Consider the following 22,062-nt stretch of genomic DNA (forward strand, 5'->3'; position numbering starts at 1 on the left):
CTTGTTGATGCCCTAAACTGCCTTGCAACCACCTTCTCTTCCTCACTCTATGTGTTTATACTTCAAACACAACCCAACAACTTCCCTTCTGCTTGTGGCCAGACACCTTGTGGCTATTAGCCCTCAACCAGGTTGAACAGACTCAATACAAGCCTCACAGATGCCTTCTTTCAGCTCTGTCCAACCTTCAGTTTCCCTAATTCAAGTCTATCTAGCTTCATGGATCCCCTATTTTAGACTTGTAGAACCTTCCTAGGCTTGCCACCCTATGGCCAGGCCTGCAGCCCTTGGCCTTCTTTATGCAGCCCCAGACCTAACCAGACCTCGGTTAACTCATTTGGATAGACCTTTGACTTAGCTATTCCGGAACAAATCTCCTTGTTCGTTCCTTAATTTGACCTCTTCTAGCTTGTTGCCTGTGGCTCCTTCTAGGGCTCTCTTGCTCCACAAATGAAGTCCCTCTCCCTTGTCTCTTAGGCTGACTTTAGTGGCTTCTCTCTCAACAAAGCTTTGGTTCCATGTTGAATTTTCTACAAGATACATAATAGAAACCAATATTTTGATCTGATAATTACTACCTAATGATCTTCAAACAATTTATCTAATGCCACTAATATCATTGAGCAATTATACATAGAATATTTCAACAATAAATATAGAAAAAACAACAATGATCATAAAGAGACATCCATGCACAATAGAGACAACAAGTTTTCCATGGGAAACCCAAACTTGAGAGAAAACCCAACAACACTTCTTCTAAGGAGAAATTATTCTTCAACAAGGTTTACAATTCCAAATTGTCTAGAAATTTGGGCCAATAATCCAAGTCCAAACTTCATTCAAATTCATCCTCTATCTACTCCCATGTGTGATTGTTATAGAAGAGAGATGATGATGGTGAGTGATCAAATGAAATGTCACATCATGTATATATATACAAGTTGAATGGGTGCATTTACCCCTAAGGACACATTCCTTCATGAGCTAGGCCAACTTGTCTTTTTTGAGCCTACATGAAGCCTAATAAAAAAATGAAATTTTATTTTTACTTTCATAAATCTTCTAGGCCGACTTAGGAGGCCTCTTGGCATGCGAGAATACCTCCCGATGCTACACAAAAATCAACACATTCTGCTATGGTACTAATGATTGCATGGCATTGTGTCACTTAACAAAATGATTGGTAGTAGTTGCTTTGGTTTATATGGAGGTCGGTTTGCTCTCTGAATTGTCATAGGGGCCTAATTGAAGTTCATTTTGTTGTGTGTTTGTTGCATGGTTCATCAGAGTTCTGTGCATGAAGGTTAATTGTTAAATTGTATCATGATCATTGTATTGAGGTTTAGATGTCACTAGGTTTATTAACAATATGATTGTCAGCCTCGCTTATGTTGGTACACTTTGTACTGAGAATTATTCATGATACTCGTATGTGTAGAAATACGGATTGTCTAGACTCTAATTATTTTATGTTTTGGAGTTTTTGGTGACAATTTGGCAAAACAATTTTTGGTCAGAAAGTGGTTTTTTTGTTATTTAAGATCCATTTTTAATATAAGAATGGATTTAGTGCCCTGAAAAACCCAGGGGCACTCAATTTGTGCTGAGTTTACCGATCAAACTTGTAATTCCAACAAATTACTATCAGATTTCAGGCAAATTTGACCAAACAAATATTAAGGCTTTTGATCATTCTGTTGGTGTATGCTGATTTAATGTATTTATATGATTGATGCCCTAGTCCATGCAGGGGTTAGACACTTCGAGCTTGTTATAGTATTGCAAGCAGATATTACTTGTTTAATGATTGTCCTTGGTGTATATGGATCTCACTTTGCAAATGTTGTTTCATCACATTAAATGTGTGTATCGGATTTTCATGGTAAACAACAAACTGATCTGGTTTTTTGTCCTCTTGCCCTTGTTCTTTCATTCCAGGTAGGATCATCTGGACAAAAAAGGGGCGTAGTGGAGGCAAAGATAAAAATTGCAATCAATGGGTTTGGAAGGATTGGTCGCAATTTTCTGCGATGTTGGCACGGTCGAAAGGACTCCCCTTTGGATGTGGTTGTCATCAATGACACCGGAGGTGTTAAACAGGCCTCACATTTGCTCAAATATGATTCTATTCTTGGAACCTTTGACACAGATGTGCAGGTAGCAGGAAATGATGGCATTTCTATAGATGGAAAGGTCATCAAAGTTGTATCAGATCGGAACCTTGTAAATCTGCCATGGAAGTAAGTACATGAAACTAATCATTTGTATAGGATTATAGGTTAATGCTACAGATCTTCTTACACTTAAGTATTGGATCAGATTCCTAATGTTTACAGTTGGGTTTAGCAGATATTGAAATTCTTTGGGATAATTATCGATTCATTCAAAAATAAATAATTAGAGCATTGTGAAATTGACATGTTCAACACTTAACAGACTCCCTTGGGTCTCAATTAGATTACTCAAATGCACTAACTTTAATCAACATGGTCAATTCTTTATTTTCTATGTATAGTATTTTGGTTGCTTAGGTGAACTTGGCTTGACGACTGAAAGAAATCAAAATAGAGAATGAAAGACCTGATTTAACAAAATATAAGCATGTGCATTGCAAATTTGCTAAGCCCGTGCATTGCAAATTTTCTGATTAGCATATTTTAAGGGTATTGTTTAACTATTTCAAGTTTTGGAGTTTTTGGTCAAACAACTTTTTGTCAAATTGTGATATTTTGTTATTTAAAATGTGTTTTGGCTTGCATACATGGATTCGACACTTGAAAAACCCATAGAACACTCGAATTCTGGAAATATCGCAATTCAAACTTACAATTTCAACAAATTCCTACTTAATTATGAACAAATTCCACTGAAAAATATGCCCAAAACAACTCCAAAACCTATAACAAATAGACTACTAGTACAGGGAACAATAATCGCCGCAATTTTTTTTTTTTGTTAAATCTGTATAATACTGGGTAGCCTTCTAGGATTATTATATAGAGATAATTGATGCTTCTCAGCTCATGACGAAATGCTTCATATTGTATTTGTAGGGACTATGGGATTGATTTGGTCATAGAAGGCACTAGCGTGTTTGTTGACAGGGAAGGTGCTGGTAAGCATCTCCAGGCTGGGGCAAAGAAGGTTTTGATCACAGCTCCTGGAAAGGGAGATATTCCTACATATGTTTGTGGTGTGAACGAGGAAAAATATAATCCTGCAGAAGAAATTATTAGCAATGCCTCCTACACTACTAATTGTGTGGCTCCTTTCGTTAAAGTTCTGGACCAGAAATTCGGTGAGTGTCATCTAGTTAAATAGAACGAACAATATATTCATTGTTTCCCCTATTTCATGTTGAAATCTAACATATCATTTTCTACTATCGATCACCATAGTTTATTTGGATTTAAAATGGCATTGTTTAGTTCCTATTTGAGGACATTGCTTTGTTCTTGTTCAATATGCTTGCCAATGTACACCTAAATTTGTTTAGTGCAGGAATCATCAAGGGCACCATGACAACAACTCATTCATATACTGGTGATCAGAGACTTCTCGATGCTAGTCATAGAGATCTTAGGTGTGCCAGAGCTGCAGCCTTGAACATTGTCCCAACATCAATAGGAGCAGCAAAGGCAGTGGCACTAGTTCTCCCAAGTCTGAAAGGGAAACTGAATGGAATTTCTCTGAGAGTGCCAACACCCAATGTATCAGTTGTTGACTTGGTTTTTCAGGTGGAGAAGAAGACATTTGCAGAGGAGGTGAATGCATCATTTCGAGAAAGTGCAGATAAAGAGCTTAATGGCATCCTTGCAGTGTGTGATGAGCCTCTAGTGTCAATAGATTTCAGGTGTTCAGATGTCTCCTCAACTGTGGATTCATCACTCACAATGGTGATGGGAGATGATATGGTGAAAGTGGTTGCTTGGTATGACAATGAATGTGGTTATTCACAGAGGGTTGTTGATTTGGCTGACATCGTTGCCAACAATTGGAAGTCTTAGACAATTAATTTCTCCTTGCTCAACCTAAGTTGCTACATAAAAAATATGGTTGTTTTTGTTTTCCATTATTATTTGCTATGAAATGAGCCACTTAGTCTAATCTATGTAATGTATGTTTTATGTTGTTTATTTCATGACAACATTATGAACAATTTTTCAAATTATATTACAATTTTTTGGTTTTTGCAAGGTGCTTTGCATAATTCTTTTTCCCCTCTATTGGTAAGGGATGCCTTATTCAACTTACTGACATCATAGTTTCAAGCTCATAGTGTGTATTTATTAAGTTTATTTTTTGAATTACATTATGAATCATAGAAATTTTAGATAAAAAAATTATTCAAATTGTTAATTTTTTTCGAGAAATTGTGTATCATGATTAAAACCACTCATCTTGGTAAGTGGTATTGGGACTTGGAGGACAAGATAACCTCCTTGCAACTCATTCATTTGTGATTCTTCACAACCATCAATTTTCACTCAATATCCATCATTTGATAAAGTGCAAGGGCAAGTTATGTGCGAAGAGGGAAAGGATGTGGGATTGGCCTTGCTTGTCACCTTAGCCTATGAAGAGGGGATAGGTAGATGAGTGATAGAGGATGTGGGACCCTTTTCCCATTTTTAAAAAGTTGGTGGGTGGTTTTCAAGGATAAGTGGGCCCCCAAAAAAAGTGTACACACTATGATAAAAGGAAAACAAAATACGAGGGAAGGAATAAAGAGGAGTGGAGAGAGAGAGAGAGAGAGAGAGAGAGAGAGAGAGAGAGAGAGAGAGAGAGAGAGAGAGAGAGAGAGAGAGAGAGAGAGGGTACTGATTGTGACAAAAATGGCATTCACTGTGTCTCGTTGCTTCCAAATGCTTTGATAATTGTGAAGAAAATGATCAAGCAATAAAGAGGAGTGGAGAGAGAGAGAGAGAGAGAGAGAGAGAGAGAGAGGGGGGGGGTACTGATTGTGACAAAAATGGCATTCACTGTGTCTCGCTGCTTCCAAATGCTTTGATAATTGTGAAGAAAATGATCAAGCAATAAAGAGGAGTGGAGAGAGAGAGAGAGAGAGAGAGAGAGAGAGAGAGAGAGAGAGAGAGAGAGGGTACTGATTGTGACAAAAATGGCATTCACTGTGTTTCGCTGCTTCCAAATGCTTTGATAATTGTGAAGAAAATGATCAAGCAACCTTTGCAAGGCCCTAGTAGCATCTTCAAGTTCCTCATAGTCACAAGATGATGAACTCATTCTTGCAATGTAACTTTTCACGTCATTTTTCATGCAATGGTATAGAGAGAGGGAGAGAGAGAGAGAGAGAGAGAGAGAGAGAGAGAGAGGGTACTGATTGTGACAAAAATGGCATTCACTGTGTCTCGCTGCTTCCAAATGCTTTGATAATTGTGAAGAAAATGATCAAGCAATAAAGAGGAGTGGAGAGAGAGAGAGAGAGAGAGAGGGTACTGATTGTGACAAAAATGGCATTCACTGTGTCTCGCTGCTTCCAAATGCTTTGATAATTGTGAAGAAAATGATCAAGCAATAAAGAGGAGTGGAGAGAGAGAGAGAGAGAGAGAGAGAGAGAGGGTACTGATTGTGACAAAAATGGCATTCACTGTGTCTCGCTGCTTCCAAATTCTTTGATAATTGTGAAGAAAATGATCAAGCAACCTTTGCAAGGCCCTAGTAGCATCTTCAAGTTCCTCATAGTCACAAGATGATGAACTCATTCTTGCAATGTATCTTCTCACGTCATTTTTCATGCAATGGTATCATCTATAGGGCACTCTTCACACAAATATACACATATCCTCCATATGACAGTTACAAAGTAGGATTCTTACAAATCTTGCGAGGAAAAAAATTGGTTTTTGCTTTAGGGCTCCCCATTTAATACCCAACAGAATTGAGGGTACCAGTCTACAAAAAAGTAGATTCACCTCTGAAATGATGGAAAGGGTTGCTCCCTTGCAATAATTTCTCAAGTGAACATTTTGGAGATTAACTTGCCACTATGGGTGTCACTACATAAATGCAAGTTTTTTCAGAATAAAATAGGCATTCCAGTTTTTGTCTTCATAAATTAGAAAGTACTGCTGAGCATGTATTCCTTAACCTCTTCCTAGTTTGCAGTGTAAATCTTGTTTTACAAACATTACCTACCACCTCCATATATGCCCAACCAATATTTGAAAATGTTTCATAAAATTCCTCAAATCGAAGGTGTTAATTTAACTCCCACAATGACTTTGTATACCCTATCATTTAACTCCACCAAACTACAGCTCAATGTCATTTGAAATAAAAGTTATTTTAACTGTTCTCACTTTTGCTGCATTATCCCACCTACCATCTGCAACATGAATGCTTGATAGAAGTTCATAAAATTTAGACTTTAGATGCTTTAAGTTGCAAAGGTTTTCCACTTTAACTCACCTACCTAACAAATGCAATGAACTCAGGATGCATCAAACAAGGACCTACACAATAGGATCATTTTATAGTATTATCTTTCTTAATAAAGTCTTGAGTCTATCTAAAATAATATGCATGACCAATATGATCAACTATGCAAAAATAATATTTCTGGCACAAGACTTCTGACTTGTGCTCTATCAATGTTTTTCCAGCTCTATCCATGAGTTCTGGATGACTGCAAGTACACAAAAGTAAAAGAGATTAATTTGGTAAAAGAGATAAAGAAATAAATACTTACATCCTTATACTTGTTACAATAGATATAAATTCAAGATCAAGTGTAAGAAAATTATAAATCCATGCAGATGTTAATATGATATTAGCACTAACTACAGTCAATAATCTGAATTAAATTAATTCTTTGTTAGAAAGGAAAGAGGGAAGTGTTGTTAAGATTATGAAATAAATTAAGAGAACAATAAAAATGTATCCGAAAAGGAGGCATTACTTTCAAACACAAAAGTGTCTATCTAGGTTGAGAAACAAACACCTAGCTATAGAACTCCACAAAGGAGGTCGTTGAGGATTCTGAAATACATTAAGATCATAATAAAGATGTAACTGAAAAGAAGACATATCCTTAAAATATAAAATTAGCTATCTAGGTTGAAGCACAAACACCTAACTATATAACAACACAAAGGATACCGTTGAAGTATGTCAAGTGGAGGGATGGAATATTGGGAGCAAAAGATCAGATTAATGAAACATATCAAAAGTTTATGTTGAGCTTAAAAGATTTAAATTGTTGAAGGGTATGGATAGCCTACAATAATATTCCTACCATTGACCTTTGGAGAGTTCATTTCACATAGCAATCAATCAGAGTCTTTATGGTTGCTTAAAAGTAACCAAATGGTGTTATAACAAGCATATATGTTGATGAAAGACAAATAATCAACTAGAAGAGCTTGAATGTTTGTTTATTAACTGTAACCTACCTCCAAGTTCAAAATGGGTAAGAACCAAACTTTTCTCAAGCCATATTTATTCTTTGTGCCAACAAAAGCAGGGTGCTTGATAACCCAGGGTGGGGGAGATCCCCATGTGTGGGTGTGTCACTAATACAACAAAATGAACAAAAAAAAGACCTGATGTATTATTTATTTAAAGAATTCTACATAAAATAAAAATGAAATGACATCATATTTATTTCAATTTCTATATTTAAATTTTAAGCAATTATAAACTAACATAAATCCATCTTATCCTTAGATCTATTAAACATTGATAGGGATAAAAAAAGGCAAGGTGCAAACCTCAAACATCTTTTCTCACACCAATGGATATTGTTTGAACTAAAATTAGGGGTTTGTAGCTATACCTGTACAACTTGTTACAACAAAAAAATGGGAGAATTATATCTCCAATACTCATATCCATCCATCTCCATCTCAAGATAGGCAGGATGATGATTTTTTTTTTCACAAATTCCATTCTCTAACATAGCTACTTGGAAACTATTTTACAAACTAATTGGATAACAAGATACATAGATAGATCATACCTAATTTTTCAATAGGCCTCAAAGGAAGTACCCAAAATCAGCAAGAAAGGATTGTAATCCCAATTCTTTATTCCATTTAAATTCTTGTTCTCGCATTTCTTTCACATATTTCCTCCCTCTCATGACTGGCATAGAGCTTAATGTTTGTTTAACTACACTTGCATAAGTGAGAGTTCAAATGTCTGCCTTTATTACCCCTAGGTTGAGGGAACATCTTCCCTCACTATCTCTAATCATTATTCCTCCCATGGATTATGAATTTGTTGTTTCACCATTTGCCCTTGTATTTCTTCTCCATTTTTTCATTTTTCTCCTTTTTTATTTTTTGCACTTATCTTCTTCTTGTCAATTTTCTAAGGACTTCTTGTGGCTCATTTCCCACTCCTCGCTCATATATTTATATTCCAATACATGAGAAATATCTTTATATTCCATATGAGGAATATACATATTTCAGTCCTCGAGGGATTGCTTAGACAACAAGGCTCATAGCCATTACAAGAAATACTCATTATGAGTTCAACACATTGTGACATGTAGGATTTCTCCCTACCACCTGCACTAAAACTAATTGACTTTCCATGAGAAATATCTTTATATTCCATATAAGGAATATACTTGTTTTGGTTCTTGATGGATTGCTTAACAAGGCTTGAAGCCATCACAAGAAATACTCGGTATGAACTTTGTTAGCCCTTTACAAAGCCTTTATTATTCAGTGAAGGATTCACCAAGATCTTACAAGATTTTTTAATTCAGTGAAATAGCTGCCATGATTTTACAAGATAATATAATTTGGTGAGATATTCGCCAAAAATACTATATATACATATTATATTATTGATAAAATCGCCTTCCATTTTTCCTTTGTATCATGTGGATTCACCCATTTATTATACATATAAATTTAGGGGGGTTCTTAAAAATTTCCTTGGCTAGCTGTGATGCCAAGGAAGGAGTGACAAGGTATGCTAAGCATGGGTAAGGCATGTCAAGGAATATTAGGGCATGTTAAGAAGTTCTAGAGTGTGCTAGGTAGTTTTGAGGTGTGCTAACATGTGCCAAATAGTGCCATGGCATGCATGATGCCAGGTGCTAAGACATGCTAGGATGTGCAAGGTGCTAGAGTATGCCAATATGCGTCAAGAATTTTCAAGGCAACAAAAGGAATAACCAAGTTAAAATGTATGGAAATGAACACATAATAGGGTTAATAAGTCGAGACTTTATCTTTTTCAAAAGGGGCATGCCAGGCACACTAATAATATGCTCCAATACATGCCAAGTGCCAATGTGTGCCAAGTACTAATGTTTGTCAATGCAATATTATGCCAAGGTGTTCCAAGACATGTTAGGGACTACAAGGCATGCCAACACATGATAGGGGAGTGCTATGCTATTATAGGTCATGCCAACATGTGCTTCGGCGTCCTACTCATGGCAAGATGTTCTAGGTACAAAGATGTTCCAGGTATAAAGATGTTCCAAGACATGTGAGGTGCCAATCAATGTTAATGTATTGTTCCAAAGCATGTTAAGGTGTTCCATGAGCATTGAAGAGTGCTAGGTCTCTCTCATTAATATAATTGATAGAGCTTGATTATGTATTAAATAATATAGTTCCTACACACACTAGTGGAACTTTATTTAAAGGAAATTTTCTAGATAATAAACCTAATAGAGATGAATCATGTGTTGACTCATAGGAAAACTATATTCTTATGACTTGAGGGAAATGATACACAGTAATTAGTTCTTAACAAATTGAATGACTATAACCACTATGAACTTGGTAACATAATGAAAAAGACTCCACAACAATTGTATTAAATCGTTATCTTTTGAAAAAAAATATAGTAACAGGTACATAGGATCATCAAAAACTCATTGGAATGATCAATGATGACACACATCTTTTGACAGTCACAAAAAGTAACCAAAAAGAGCATTGGTGAGGGTCAGTAAAAGATTATCACTAGAAGTGTCACCAAAGAGAGAATTAGTGGTGGGCCTTTAACGACCCTCACCAAAAGTGTCACGAAAGAGAGAATTAGTGACGGGCCTTTAACGGCCCTCACCAAAAGTGTCATTGAAAATGGCTTTGGTGACAAACCCTTAAAGGACAATCACTATATACACTTACAATAACATTTTTTTAAAGGTCGTCACCATATGCAACATTGGTGACAGACCTTAAAGGTTCGTCACAGGAAGGAAGCATCATCAAAAACTCATTGGAATGATCAATGATGACGAACATTTTTTTACAGTCACCAAAAGTAACCAAAAAGAGCATTTGTTAGGGTCAATAAAATATCATCACTAGAAGTGTCACCAAAGAGAGAATTAGTGATGGGCCTTGAACAACCCTCACCAAAAGTGTCACCAAAGAGAGAATTAGTGACAGGCCTTTAACGACCCTCACCAAAAGTTTCATTGAAAATGGCTTTGGTGACAAACCTTAAAGGACCATCACTATATACACTTACAAAATTTTTTTTTTAAAGACTGTCACCATATGTGACATTGGTGACGGACCTTAAAGGAATGTCATAGGCATGACCCTCACTAATGATCTATTTTCTTGTAGTGCCTGCTGAGCTACAAACAACATTTTTAAATTTTTTTTTTGTTTTTTGTTTTTATTTTTATTTTTTATATCTTTTGTTTTTTGTTTTTGTTTTTGAAAACAACTAGTTTACCTCCAAGAGGTTTTCATCCTAGTTTCTCTCCCTGGGTGCCTCAAAAAAGGTTTTCACCCAATGATCTTTTTATCTCTTTTTTTTTTTTGACACCTTTGGGGCGCCTCAAGAGGTTTTCAACCCAACAGTGGGACTCAGGTGCCTCATGGAGGTTTTCACATGAGTCTCTTTATTTTTCTCTTTTTTTTCTTTTTTCAGTGACTTGATGGGGTAGAGGCTGAGACTTGCTCCACCACCATCACTGTCTTACTGATGCCATTAATGAATTCTTGCTTTGATAAGGGATTCTTGTAGACCTTCAATCTGTGCCCATTGACAAGTAAAGGAATAGCCTCTACATCAATAGTTATCATCTGAAATGAACCATTATCATGACATTTTTCTATGACATAAGGCCCTAACCATCTAGTCCTTAAATTGCCTTTAAAATGATTGTATCTGGAATCATACAACAAAGCCCAATCACCTTCTTGAAATTGTTTTTCCTTTATGTTCTTGTCATGCCAGATCTTCCTTTGAACTTGAGTCACCTCTATGTGGAGGAGGGCCTACATTCTAAACTCATCTAACCCATTTAGCAGGAGAAATGTCTCTTGTTGTGTCCTGGTGAGATCTAGACCTAGTTGTGCTACCATTCTTAAGGTGTTGTATTCAAACTCAATAGATAGCAGGGCCTTCATCCCATAGACCAACTCATAAGGAGTGAATCCAGTGGTGGTATTCCAGGTGGTACTGTAGGCCCAAGTGGCCTCAACTAATCCATCTACCGAGTCCTTTCTGTTGCTGCTAATCACTTTGGTCAGAATTCTCTCCAGCACTTTGTTGGTCACCTCCACTTGCCCATTAGCTTGTGGGTGGTAAGGAGTGGATGTTCTATGTTTGATCTTGTGCTGGCTTAACAAATTTTCAATCATGTGAGATGTAAACTGGTTGCCTTGATCAGTGACCAGTTCTCTAGGGTACCCAAACTTATAAAATACATTTTCCCTTAAGAACTCAACCACTTTCTCCTATGTTGCTGCTTTGATGGCCTTCGCTTCAACCCACTTGGTTAAATAGTCAGTGCACATAATGATGTACTTCTTTTGCCTGGATGGAGGGTCAATGGGTATAATGAAATCCATGCCCCACTTGTCAAATGGCTCGAAAGTCACATGAGTCTACAGAGGCATTTCATCCCTTGGGGTAGGTTTTCCCATCCTCTGGCACTGATCACATTGAGTAGTATACCTTCTCACATCATAATGAAGTTTGGGCCAATAATAACCAACTTGTAGCACCTTCAATGCTATTCTGTTGGCTGCAAAGTGACCTCCACAAGGCCCATCATGACAAGTCAGAAGGATGTCAAAGACTTCCTCCTCCCTAACATATCTTCTCAGAATTTGATCTGAGCCTAGTTTGAAGAGGTTGCCCTCAATCTAGGTGAATGGGGCACTCTTACTCACAATCTTTATTTTATATTTGGAGGACAAGTTTGGTGGAAACTGTGCAGACACCAAGTAGTTTTCTATGTCAGTAAACCATGGAGAGAGAACTAAAATGGCAAATAAGTGTTCATCTGGTAACTGATCATCAACCATTCCTTCCTCCCTTGCAGGAAAAGTTAATCTTGATAAAAAATCTGCAACAACATTCTCCTTGCTAGGCTTATCAATAATAGTTAGATCAAACTAATGTAATAAAACTAACCATCTAATAATCCAGGCATTTACATCTGGTTTATTCATCAAGTATTTAATTGCAGCATGGTCAGTATGTAAAAATGTTTGGTAACATGTAATGTAATGCCTAAATTTGTTCAATGAATGCACAAAAGATAGGAGCTCCTTCTCAGTCACTGTATAGTTCAGTTCAATCTTTGACATATTCTTACTGATGAAGTAAATGGCATAAGGTAACTCATCATCCATCTGGCCTAGAGCCGCTCCTATGGCTTTATGAGAGCCATCAACATGTATATGGAAAGGAAGGGCCCAATTTGGGCCTCAGAGAATAGGTACAGTGGTCAACTTATCCTTCAGGGTGTCTAGGGTCTCTTGATAGCTTTTTGACCATAAAAATTCAGTCTTTGGCCAATAACCCAAATAAAGGAGAAGTTAACTTTCTAAAGTCTTTTATAAATCTTCGATAGTATCCAACTAAACCCAGAAAACTTCTGACATCCCTATGTTTTTGCGGAGGTGGGACCCCTTGGATGATGGATATTTTATTTGGGTCCACCTGCAGTGCTTTATGGGATATTGAATGACCTAGAATAGTCCCTGCAATCATTGAGAACTCACATTTTTTGGGACTAAGGGACAAGTTCATTTCAATGCATTTGTTCAACATCTTGCCTAAGTTGGACAAAGCCTCCTGGAAATCACACCCATCGGGTGTAAAATCATCCATATAAATTTCTACTACATCATGGACTAGCTCGACAAAGATACTAAGGACTCCCCTCTGGAAAGTGGCAGGGGCATTGTATAGGCCAAAAGGGAGCCTATAAGTGAAAGTACCCCAAGAACAAGTGAAGGTGGTTTTATCTTAGTCTTTTGTGCTAATCTGGATATGATTGTACCTCCTGAACCCATCTAGGAAAGAGAAAAACTTCTTTCCTGCCAGGCCATATAGCACTTGATCAATGAAAAGTAGAGGGAAATGGTCCTTCATTGTTGATTTGTTTAACTCTCTGTAATCAACACAAATCCTCCACTTCCAATTTTTCTTTGGAACCAACACCGAAGGAGAAACCCTTTCGCCGTTCAAGATAGGGTAAATGAATCCTGCATCCAAAAGCTTTTGCAGTTCTTCTTTGACTATATCCTTGAGAGATGGATTCATTCTCCTTTGGGGTTGTGTTGACGGTGCTGGACCCGCCAACATTCATGGGATCACCCTGGTATGAAGTCCCAAATGGACCTCACACTGTTTGGTGTGGGAGTCCCATTCAGTATGATGGCCCGATTGTCATTGTCTTAAGGGTTTTCCTCAACTCTTGCTTGATAGGAGAGTGTTTCACTTTGTCTTCGAGAAGTGAGGTTCACATGCCTGGTGAGTGTGAGTGTACTTGTGTCAATGGTTCTTTCACTATGAGGAGAAGAGAGTGAAGGTGAGTTCCAGGTTGAAAGAGATCAGTCCCAACTTGGCTAGGAACACACAACACAAAAGGACATGCACAACTTCCAGCGGAGAAGTCGACTCAGATGCAGTTGTCAGAACATACAAGGTAATATAACACATATAACACTCATGGATCAGTCTGAGACAAGTGCGACTGTTGTTGCAGCAAGGTTCATGTGAAAGGTCTTTCTGATGTCCGGCAGAGCAATTGACATGGATGGGACAACATTAACAACATATACAACACATTTCCATTAATAGGTTATGCATTACAACAAATGAATTATTTCAGATGTAGAACACATGGTTAAAGAAACATCCATTACAAGTATTAAATACCAGTCTTACAAAAAATACAATACATGTACGAAAACATGTTGGCTTGTTAACAGGATTATGAATTAAGTGAAAATTCCAAGACACATTGTTACACCATACATCACTAACCCCGTGAGAGAGGCGTTGGAGCCACTACTTACTCCTCAAAGAAAATATTATAGACTCTCTTGGCTATGTGGGAGGAGCTAAGGTGAAAAGTCCTTTCATGTACAAATCAGGGGGGCATTTATAGCCAAAGGTGAAACTAAACTTTTTGGTTGTTCGACTACCCTCATGACCATTCGACTTCCATGACTTTCTGACTTACATGACTCTATGTTAAACAAGTGGGTCTCTTGGAATTCCATGTTACATCACATTGATTGACAACAAGCCCATAGTGGAGATGTGGGAAACATGACTCATGACTTGAACTGACATGAATTGACATGAAAATGCTAGTACATTCATGCTACTACTTTAGTGCATGTTGAGCTACAGTGTTGCTGAGTGATGGATGTCTTGATGGTGTATCATAGCTTCACCTTCGCATGGCAAAGTGCATGGAGTCTTCGATGGTCCTTGGTTCACTTGATGAAGCTCTAGCATGTTGTTCCTTGCTTTCATGTTGGAAGGCTTGACAGGTTCACTTGTTCGCGAAGGTGCATGTTTGTCACTTTCGTCTGCTTCGTATGCTTCGTTCATTCGTTTGCTTCACATGCTTCGTTCATTCATCTGCTTCGCATGCTTCATTCATTCGTATACTTCACATCCTGTCCATCTGCATGTGCTCTCTTCGTTCATCCCGTTCATCATCTTGACATGTTTGTTGGTGTACCTGTACCTGTAGTCACTCATGATGATACAACATCAAATCCAAAACCTCCTAGTCTACCATGACACATGATCATTTTGATGCAGGTGACCAGGAGAAACAGTAGGGCTATGATGCAGGATGATGGGTCTAGGCAACTGCTGATGAAAATTGCACAAGAGTCACTAAAGGATGGAGACGGACAATCTGAGTTGATAGTGACTAACTGCAAGGTCTGGCTCAGCTAGGAGGCTACATTGCACAAATTTCGGCAGGGATAGTCTAGGCTACTGGAAGGCAAGGAAGGCATGCTCTGCGCATTTTTTGGAACAAATATTCAGCAAGGGCTAGACAGCCAAATTTGCGTAAATTTCCAGAGGAACGAGAAGGGATGCATGAGGGGTTAGAAGGTAGGTATTGTGCAATTTTTCTGGGGAACTTCCCAACAGACTGGTAGCTAGATCTGTGCAATTCCCATAAGGAACTTCCAGTTGGCTGTTGGGGTCAGTGGGAGCTAGATCTATGCAATTCCCAGAGGGAACTGCCAGTTGGCTGCTGGGGTGACTTGCAGCTAGAGTAGCGTAATTACCAGAGGGAGCTGCTCAGTCACTGGCAACAGAAACTGTGCAATTCTTGGAGGGAACAGGCAATCTGCCGCTGGTTGGGAAAACTGCATTAAGGCTAGGAGGCTAGCCTACTGATCATCTCTGTGCAATTTATGAGCTGAGCTAACTAATGCACAATGGGAGGCTTGCTCATGAGCACTGCGTAATTTTTGAGATGAACAATCATTCAACTATCTAGGTGGCCAACACGAGTGCTGATTGAATTGCTTGCGGACATCACAACTTGAAAGAACTATCTTGGTGCTTCTGTGTTGTTCTGGTTGACAGTCGATCAAGTGAAAAGCAGGGTGATGGTGCGGATGTCAGTGAGGATTTTGGTCGTCAGAACTTAAACAAAAATGACTAAGTGTGTGAACAACCAAAAGATGCACAAGTGATCATACGGACACAAACTCACATGATTTGACAATGAAACGACCAAACCATTAGGACATACATGTCTAACATGACTAACCAACAGTGCAAGCGACAAGTGCGACACTCATGATTGATCATTCATGATCAAGATGACGCTTGAGTGACAGTGAATATGACTCCGTGTGTGAGTGTGACAGATTCCTTCACGGCAAACACAACAAACACATACAAAGCAAAGACTTCGAGCATAACCAGAAAACAGTCACAAGCATGACTTAAAGATCAACATGCAGAGACTTGAGTGCAATAAAAAATCAAGGCGAATGTAAAGACTCACACGAGCTCACAGAGTGAATCGAGTGTATGTAGTCATCAAGTGAAACTATCCAAGGGAGGCTCCGAAATTGGTGTAGGCCAAAATTTTGGAGGGTGGTTGTAGCCACCACAACATGTTGTCAGACTGGTTTGCAACCTTCTTTTATATAAATGTGGTGAGTACACATTGAGGGGTGCACTGGTTACCCTCAGGGGTCACTGTGGAACGGTTTACAAGTTGCAAGACTGTTGTGGTCTTTCTTAATGAACCTTGGAGATTGAGTTTGAGCATGGTGTCCTTAGTCATTACATTAATGGTAGCCCCAAGATCAATCAAAGCATATGGTACAATGGTGCCACTGATGTGCACATCTACTACAGGGCTTCCAGGGTCCAAATACTTTGGGAAAATTACCTACCCCAGCATTAAGTCAGACAACTGTGCAATGAAATTAATGGTAGGGGTGTCTCCTTTTAAGCCTCCCTCAATGTTTTAAACACTTCTATTTAATCAACTTATTGTAAATAGGTACATTTTTTATGGCTTGGAGAAGTGGAATTTTGACACATAGATTTTTCAATTCACCCAGAAGTTCTTTTTCTTCTGGGGTAGGCTAGACTGGATGAGTTAATCTCTCAAGAAATGGTGGTAGATTCACTCTAGACATGCTTTCCTCTCTTTCCTCCTCACTCTCCCTAGGTGGAGGTGGAGGTTGGTTGTATGGGAGTATTCTCCCAGATCTTAGGTTGATTTCCTGCATCTCCACAACATAAGTAGGATAGGATGTCTCTCCACTGAAAACTTGTTGGGCTTTTCTATTTTTCAGGTTCAGATTTGACTGGGTAGGAATCTGAGGTTGTTTAGGTGGATTAGGGTGTAAAAGTTGTGGTTGAGTAGGAGGTGAAGGAAATAAAGTTGGGGCATTGTTGAATGGGGGCCTCCACCCCTGGGGTGGTGCATTCCACTAAGGCTGTGGAAAATTATATGGATGAAATGACTGGCTAGTCGGATGGGAACGGTACTGAGGTGCAAAAGGCAAAGGAGGAGGTGTAGACCAGGAGGGATGAGCAGGGTGCCCCCAAGAGGGAATGGATGTGTTCTGGTTAGGGTTGTAATATGCATGGGATGAAATTTTCATGCCCTACTGGTATGGCCAAGGTCCATGAGGTCTCCTTTGATTTATGTAGTAGAGTTGTTCAGTCACCCCTTCAGTTCCCCGATACACAACTTTTAGTCTAGGTAGAGAAGGGCACTTGTTTGTGGAGTGGTTTTATTCATAGACTGAGCAGATTTCGATTAGGTTTAATGGAAATTCATTCCTAGGGTTCCTCCTTGTGCATCTAGGGTAGAAGATGGCTAATTCTTTTTTAGCTTCCTCCTGCTTTCTCTTGATGTGCATAGTGTCCATCTGTAAGGCAAGGTTTTGTAGCATTTCACTCTTGAAATTTTCCAGCATGTTTCCAATTTCACCTTTTATAGATGTGTTGGAAGAGGATGGGTTGGCCATTGGTTGACTACCCCTACCCTTTTTCCTAGAAGCCCTAGAGTGATTCCTAAAGACAGTCTTGATATCTTCATAGGTTAGCTAGTAGATGTCCCATCCTACTGGTAGGTTTAGGGTATCCAGAAGATCTTTGTTGGAATTATGGCTAAAGTGTTGTCCTTGATGGCAACCCATTCAGGTGATAGATCACAATACTTCAAGTCAGCAGCAGAGATTGATGATCAGCTATCAAATATTGAAGAAAATAAGGGGTACGCAGGTACACCTTACATAAGGTGCGTACACGTAGGTCGGTGTTACATAAAGTGCGTACATACCCGCAGTTATCCCGTTCAAGAGGTGCATACCCCCAGTGCACACATTTCAAGGCAAAGAAATTCACATGTGGGGCTTTCTTATGTTTTACTCTTGGTATTTAGCCGACGGTATTGTGTTATTATGGTGTCGGCCCGTGGTATTGATCCATGATTTGAGGAAGAACTTTCCTATATAAAGCAAAGGAGATCATTTGGCTTAAGCATGTTTTGGGTTGAATATCTTATGAGGGCTAGATCTGGTCTAGATCTAAATAAGGCGAATCTACTGATGGACTGAGATCTCTTCGGCGCATGTTCAGATCTGTAGATCTGACTGTCTGGGTTATTTCTGAAGTCTTGAAATCATCTATGCCCGAAGGTACGCAGGTACAGTAAGAGAAAAGTGCGTACATACGCAAGAACGAAGCGTTTTAGGTGCGCCGATACGCAGGCACAAAAGGGTTGCAGGTGCGCCGGTACGCAGGCACAGAAGGGTTGTAGGTGCGCCGGTACGCAAGCACAGAAGGGTTGCAGGTACGCCGGTACGCAGGCACAGAAGGGTTGCAGGTGCGTCGGTACGCAGGCACAGAAGGGTTGCAGGTGCAGAGGTCCGCAGGCAGTTCAATGGACTCAGAGCGGGGTAAGCAGGCGAGCAGTTGAGCAAGGTGCGTACGTAAGCAGGCGAACAGTTGAGCAGGGTGCGTATGTAAGCAGGTGAACAGTTGAGCAGGGTGCGTACGTAAGCAGGCGAGCAGTTGAGCAGGGTGCTTACTGTAAGCAGGCAGTACATGGGTGAAGCTGCTTACTTCTCTTAAAATCTCTGTTTATCATTGCTGTGTTCTGGGTTTGGTTCTATTATTGTTGATCTGGTTACTACAGTTGACTGGGTGATTCTCCTATACTTGATGATCATTTGATGCTTATGGATCCAGTTTGAAAATTTATGAAAAGTGGTCCTTGTAAGAAAAGAAGTAGGGGGTTGTAGCTCCCTTCCAGGAGAGACTGGAAAACGAGAGAGAGTTGTAGCTCTCTGCAGGTTGCAGCCTGCGTACTGGTAAAGGACTGCACCAGTACAAAACCATTGTAAAAGGAGTTTCTAATTTCAAAGAAGATAGAGACATATTGCAGCAGGTGGTTTTCACCCACATTGGGTTTCCACCTTACATCTTGTGTTCTTTGGTGTGACTATCTGTTTTCTTTGTTCATGCTCATTATTTTATGGTACTGACATGCAAAACTAATTCAAAGAACAAATAAGGAAGATTTATTAAAAGAATTAGATAATACTGATTCACCCCCCCTCTCAGTATTATTTCCAACAATTGGTATCAGAGCAGGTCCTTCAGAGAAGCTTGATCGCTTGAAGGTAGATCGTTCATCATGAGCAACTACGAGAGAGAAGCATCAATCAGGCCACCAGTTTTTGATGGGACAAACTTCAATTATTGGAAGGTAAGAGTTACTGCCTATCTTCAATCTCTTGGTACAGAAGTTTGGGACATCGTAGAGACAGGCTACGCTTTTCCTTCAGCTACTCCTACAGATGCAGCCAAGAAAAAGAAGTATGAAACAAATGTGAAAGCAGTCAGTACTCTATTAGGATGTATATCTCAATCAGAATTCATGAAGGTAATGCACTATAAATCCGCAAAAGAGATATGGGACAAAATTGTCACGAGCTATGAAGGAGATGAACAGGTAAAGCGTGCTAAACTTCAAACTCTCAGAATTCAGTATGAGACTCTCAAAATGTATAATGATGAAAGTGTGGCTAACTATTTTCTTCGGGTAGATGAGGTTGTTAATTGTATGAAAAATTTGGGTGAAGAAATAAAAGAGGCTATTGTGGTTGAAAAGGTTCTAAGATCATTGTCCCCCAAGTTTGAATCTAAAGTATCTGCAATAGAAGAAAAGGAAAATCTACGAATTCTTACTATGTCTCAGCTACATGGAATTCTAACTGCTTATGAAATGAGAAAGGGAGGTCCATCAAACAGAAGAGAAGCTGCTTTCAAGGCATCAGGCAAAGGAGATTATTATGAAGCAAGCCACATCCCAGAAGAAGAGGAAGAAGAATCAAATTTTGTTAGAAATCTTCAAAGGGGTTCTGGAAGGTTCAGAGGTAAGTTACCTTTTAAATGCTTTGCTTGTGGAAGAGTAGGTCATTATGCTGCAAAATGTCCTTATAAGGATAAAGGAAAGGAACCTGCTAGATGGAACAAGAAACAGAACGCAAATAAGAAAAGCTACTACACTCATGAAGATAGTGATGGTCTATCAAACAGTGATGAAGATGAACAAGGTAATGAATATAAGTTGTTAATGGCATTTGAAGATGATGATTATATGGATGCTATAGATGTGGATAACCTTTATGATGAAATTACTAGACTCAAGAGATGTATAGAAGAAAAGAACATGATCATTGATACTCTACAATTTCAAATTGATGAAAAAGAAAAACATCTTGAAAAATTAGAAGGTGAAATTGTTGGTCTTAGAAAAGAGATTGAGAAAACAAAAGCTATTAATCTCAAGTTTGTCAAAGGATCTGAAACTTTGGATGAGATTATCAATGTGCAGCGGTCTCCACTAAATAAGACAGGTCTGGGCTATACTGGAGAAACTTCTCAAGCATCCACCTCAAAAAGTTATCTTGATGCAGCAAGAAGAAATGAGCAAAAGCACAATGAAGATCATCAGGTAAAGCAGGGACGAATTACAAACAGAAACTATCAGGGGCAATCCATCTTAAGGGTGAACAAAAGCTACAACCAGCCACAGGTAAAATCTTCTCAATTTGGTTCAAGAATAGATGACAATAGAAATTACAATCAATTGGCTGGTAGATTCGATAACCGCAGAAGTTTCTTCAATGGACAATGCTTTTCTTTCCATAACTTTGGTCACAAAGCAGCTCAATGTGTTGCATATAAAACAATCATGACTAGGGAAGCTCAAAAACAAAGAAGTACGACCGGGATTACAAAAAGGACCTATAACAACTTTTCGGTTCTTGAAAATGAAGTTGAATGTTCTATTTGCAATAACTTTGGTCATGAAGACTCTGAATGCAGGAGCAAGTTTCAGCAGAAAAAGGAACAAGCCTCAAGCACCAAAACATGGAGAATAAAGGAACCACAAACAGAAAGATGTGGGATAGCATTTTATGCAGAGGGACAGGAAAATCTATGGTACATTGACAGTGGATGTTCGAAGCATATGACAGGTGATAAAGAAAAACTTGAGTCATTTTCTGCTCTAGAAAAAGGAAAGAAAGTCTCTTTTGGAAATGATACTCCTGCAACTATAAAAGGAAAAGGCATTGCTCAGTTAAAAGAAAAGGTCAAGGCTGGAAATGTTTTGTATGTTGATGGATTGAAGCATAATCTTCTAAGTGTCAGCCAGATGTGTGATCAAAGAACCGAGGTTATATTCAGATCAAATGGATGTCTTGTTCGTGATCTTGATACAGGTAAAACAGTGATCAAAGGCAAAAGAACTCCAAATAATCTGTACATATTTGAAGAAGGACAACAACAATGCTATCTAAGCAAGGATGATGAGCACTGGTTATGGCATCGGAGGTTGGGACATCTAAGCTTTTCACAAATAAGGAAAGCATGCAAATATCAGGCAGTTCGCGATCTTCCAGATATCAAAATTCCTGACAACACCATATGCAAATAATGTCAGTTTGGAAAACAAACCAGAACTAAGTTTCCAGAGAAAGAAGGATCAGCTAGCGTGCCTCTTGAGCTAGTACATACAGATACATGCGATCCTTTCAGGAAAAGAACACCTCGAGGAGAAGAATACTTGATATTATTCATTGACGATTTCTCCAGGTTTGTCTGGTTAGGACTTATGAAGCACAAAGATGAAGCATTCGAAAAATTCAAATCCTTCAAAGCCTTGGTTGAAAATGATTTAGGTCACAAAATTAAGTGCCTCAGATCCGACAGAGGTGGGGAATTTACTTCAAATGATTTTTTTGATTTCTGTGAAGAACATGGGATAAGAAGAGAATTCTCTACAGC

At 38.8% G+C, this 22,062-nt stretch overlaps 1 protein-coding gene across 1 annotated transcript in view; it reads left to right on the top strand.

Moving 5' to 3' along the window:
* LOC149223034 (glyceraldehyde-3-phosphate dehydrogenase A, chloroplastic-like) overlaps positions 1-4,131 on the top strand; it is a 28,186-nt gene extending 24,055 nt beyond the window's left edge. The window contains exons 3-6 of the mRNA XM_089387763.1: positions 1,745-1,845; positions 1,942-2,243; positions 3,057-3,301; positions 3,505-4,131. Coding sequence (XP_089243889.1) covers positions 1,745-1,845; positions 1,942-2,243; positions 3,057-3,301; positions 3,505-4,010 — 1,154 coding nt within the window. The 3' untranslated portion in view covers positions 4,011-4,131. The remainder of the gene's footprint in view (positions 1-1,744; positions 1,846-1,941; positions 2,244-3,056; positions 3,302-3,504) is intronic.
* Positions 4,132-22,062: the final 17,931 nt, after the last annotated feature.

Source organism: Pinus tabuliformis, chromosome Q (assembly GCF_031772625.1).
Source record: "Pinus tabuliformis cultivar Carrire ecotype Pingquan chromosome Q, CPIR1, whole genome shotgun sequence".
In the NCBI taxonomy this organism is placed as follows: domain Eukaryota; kingdom Viridiplantae; phylum Streptophyta; class Pinopsida; order Pinales; family Pinaceae; genus Pinus; species Pinus tabuliformis.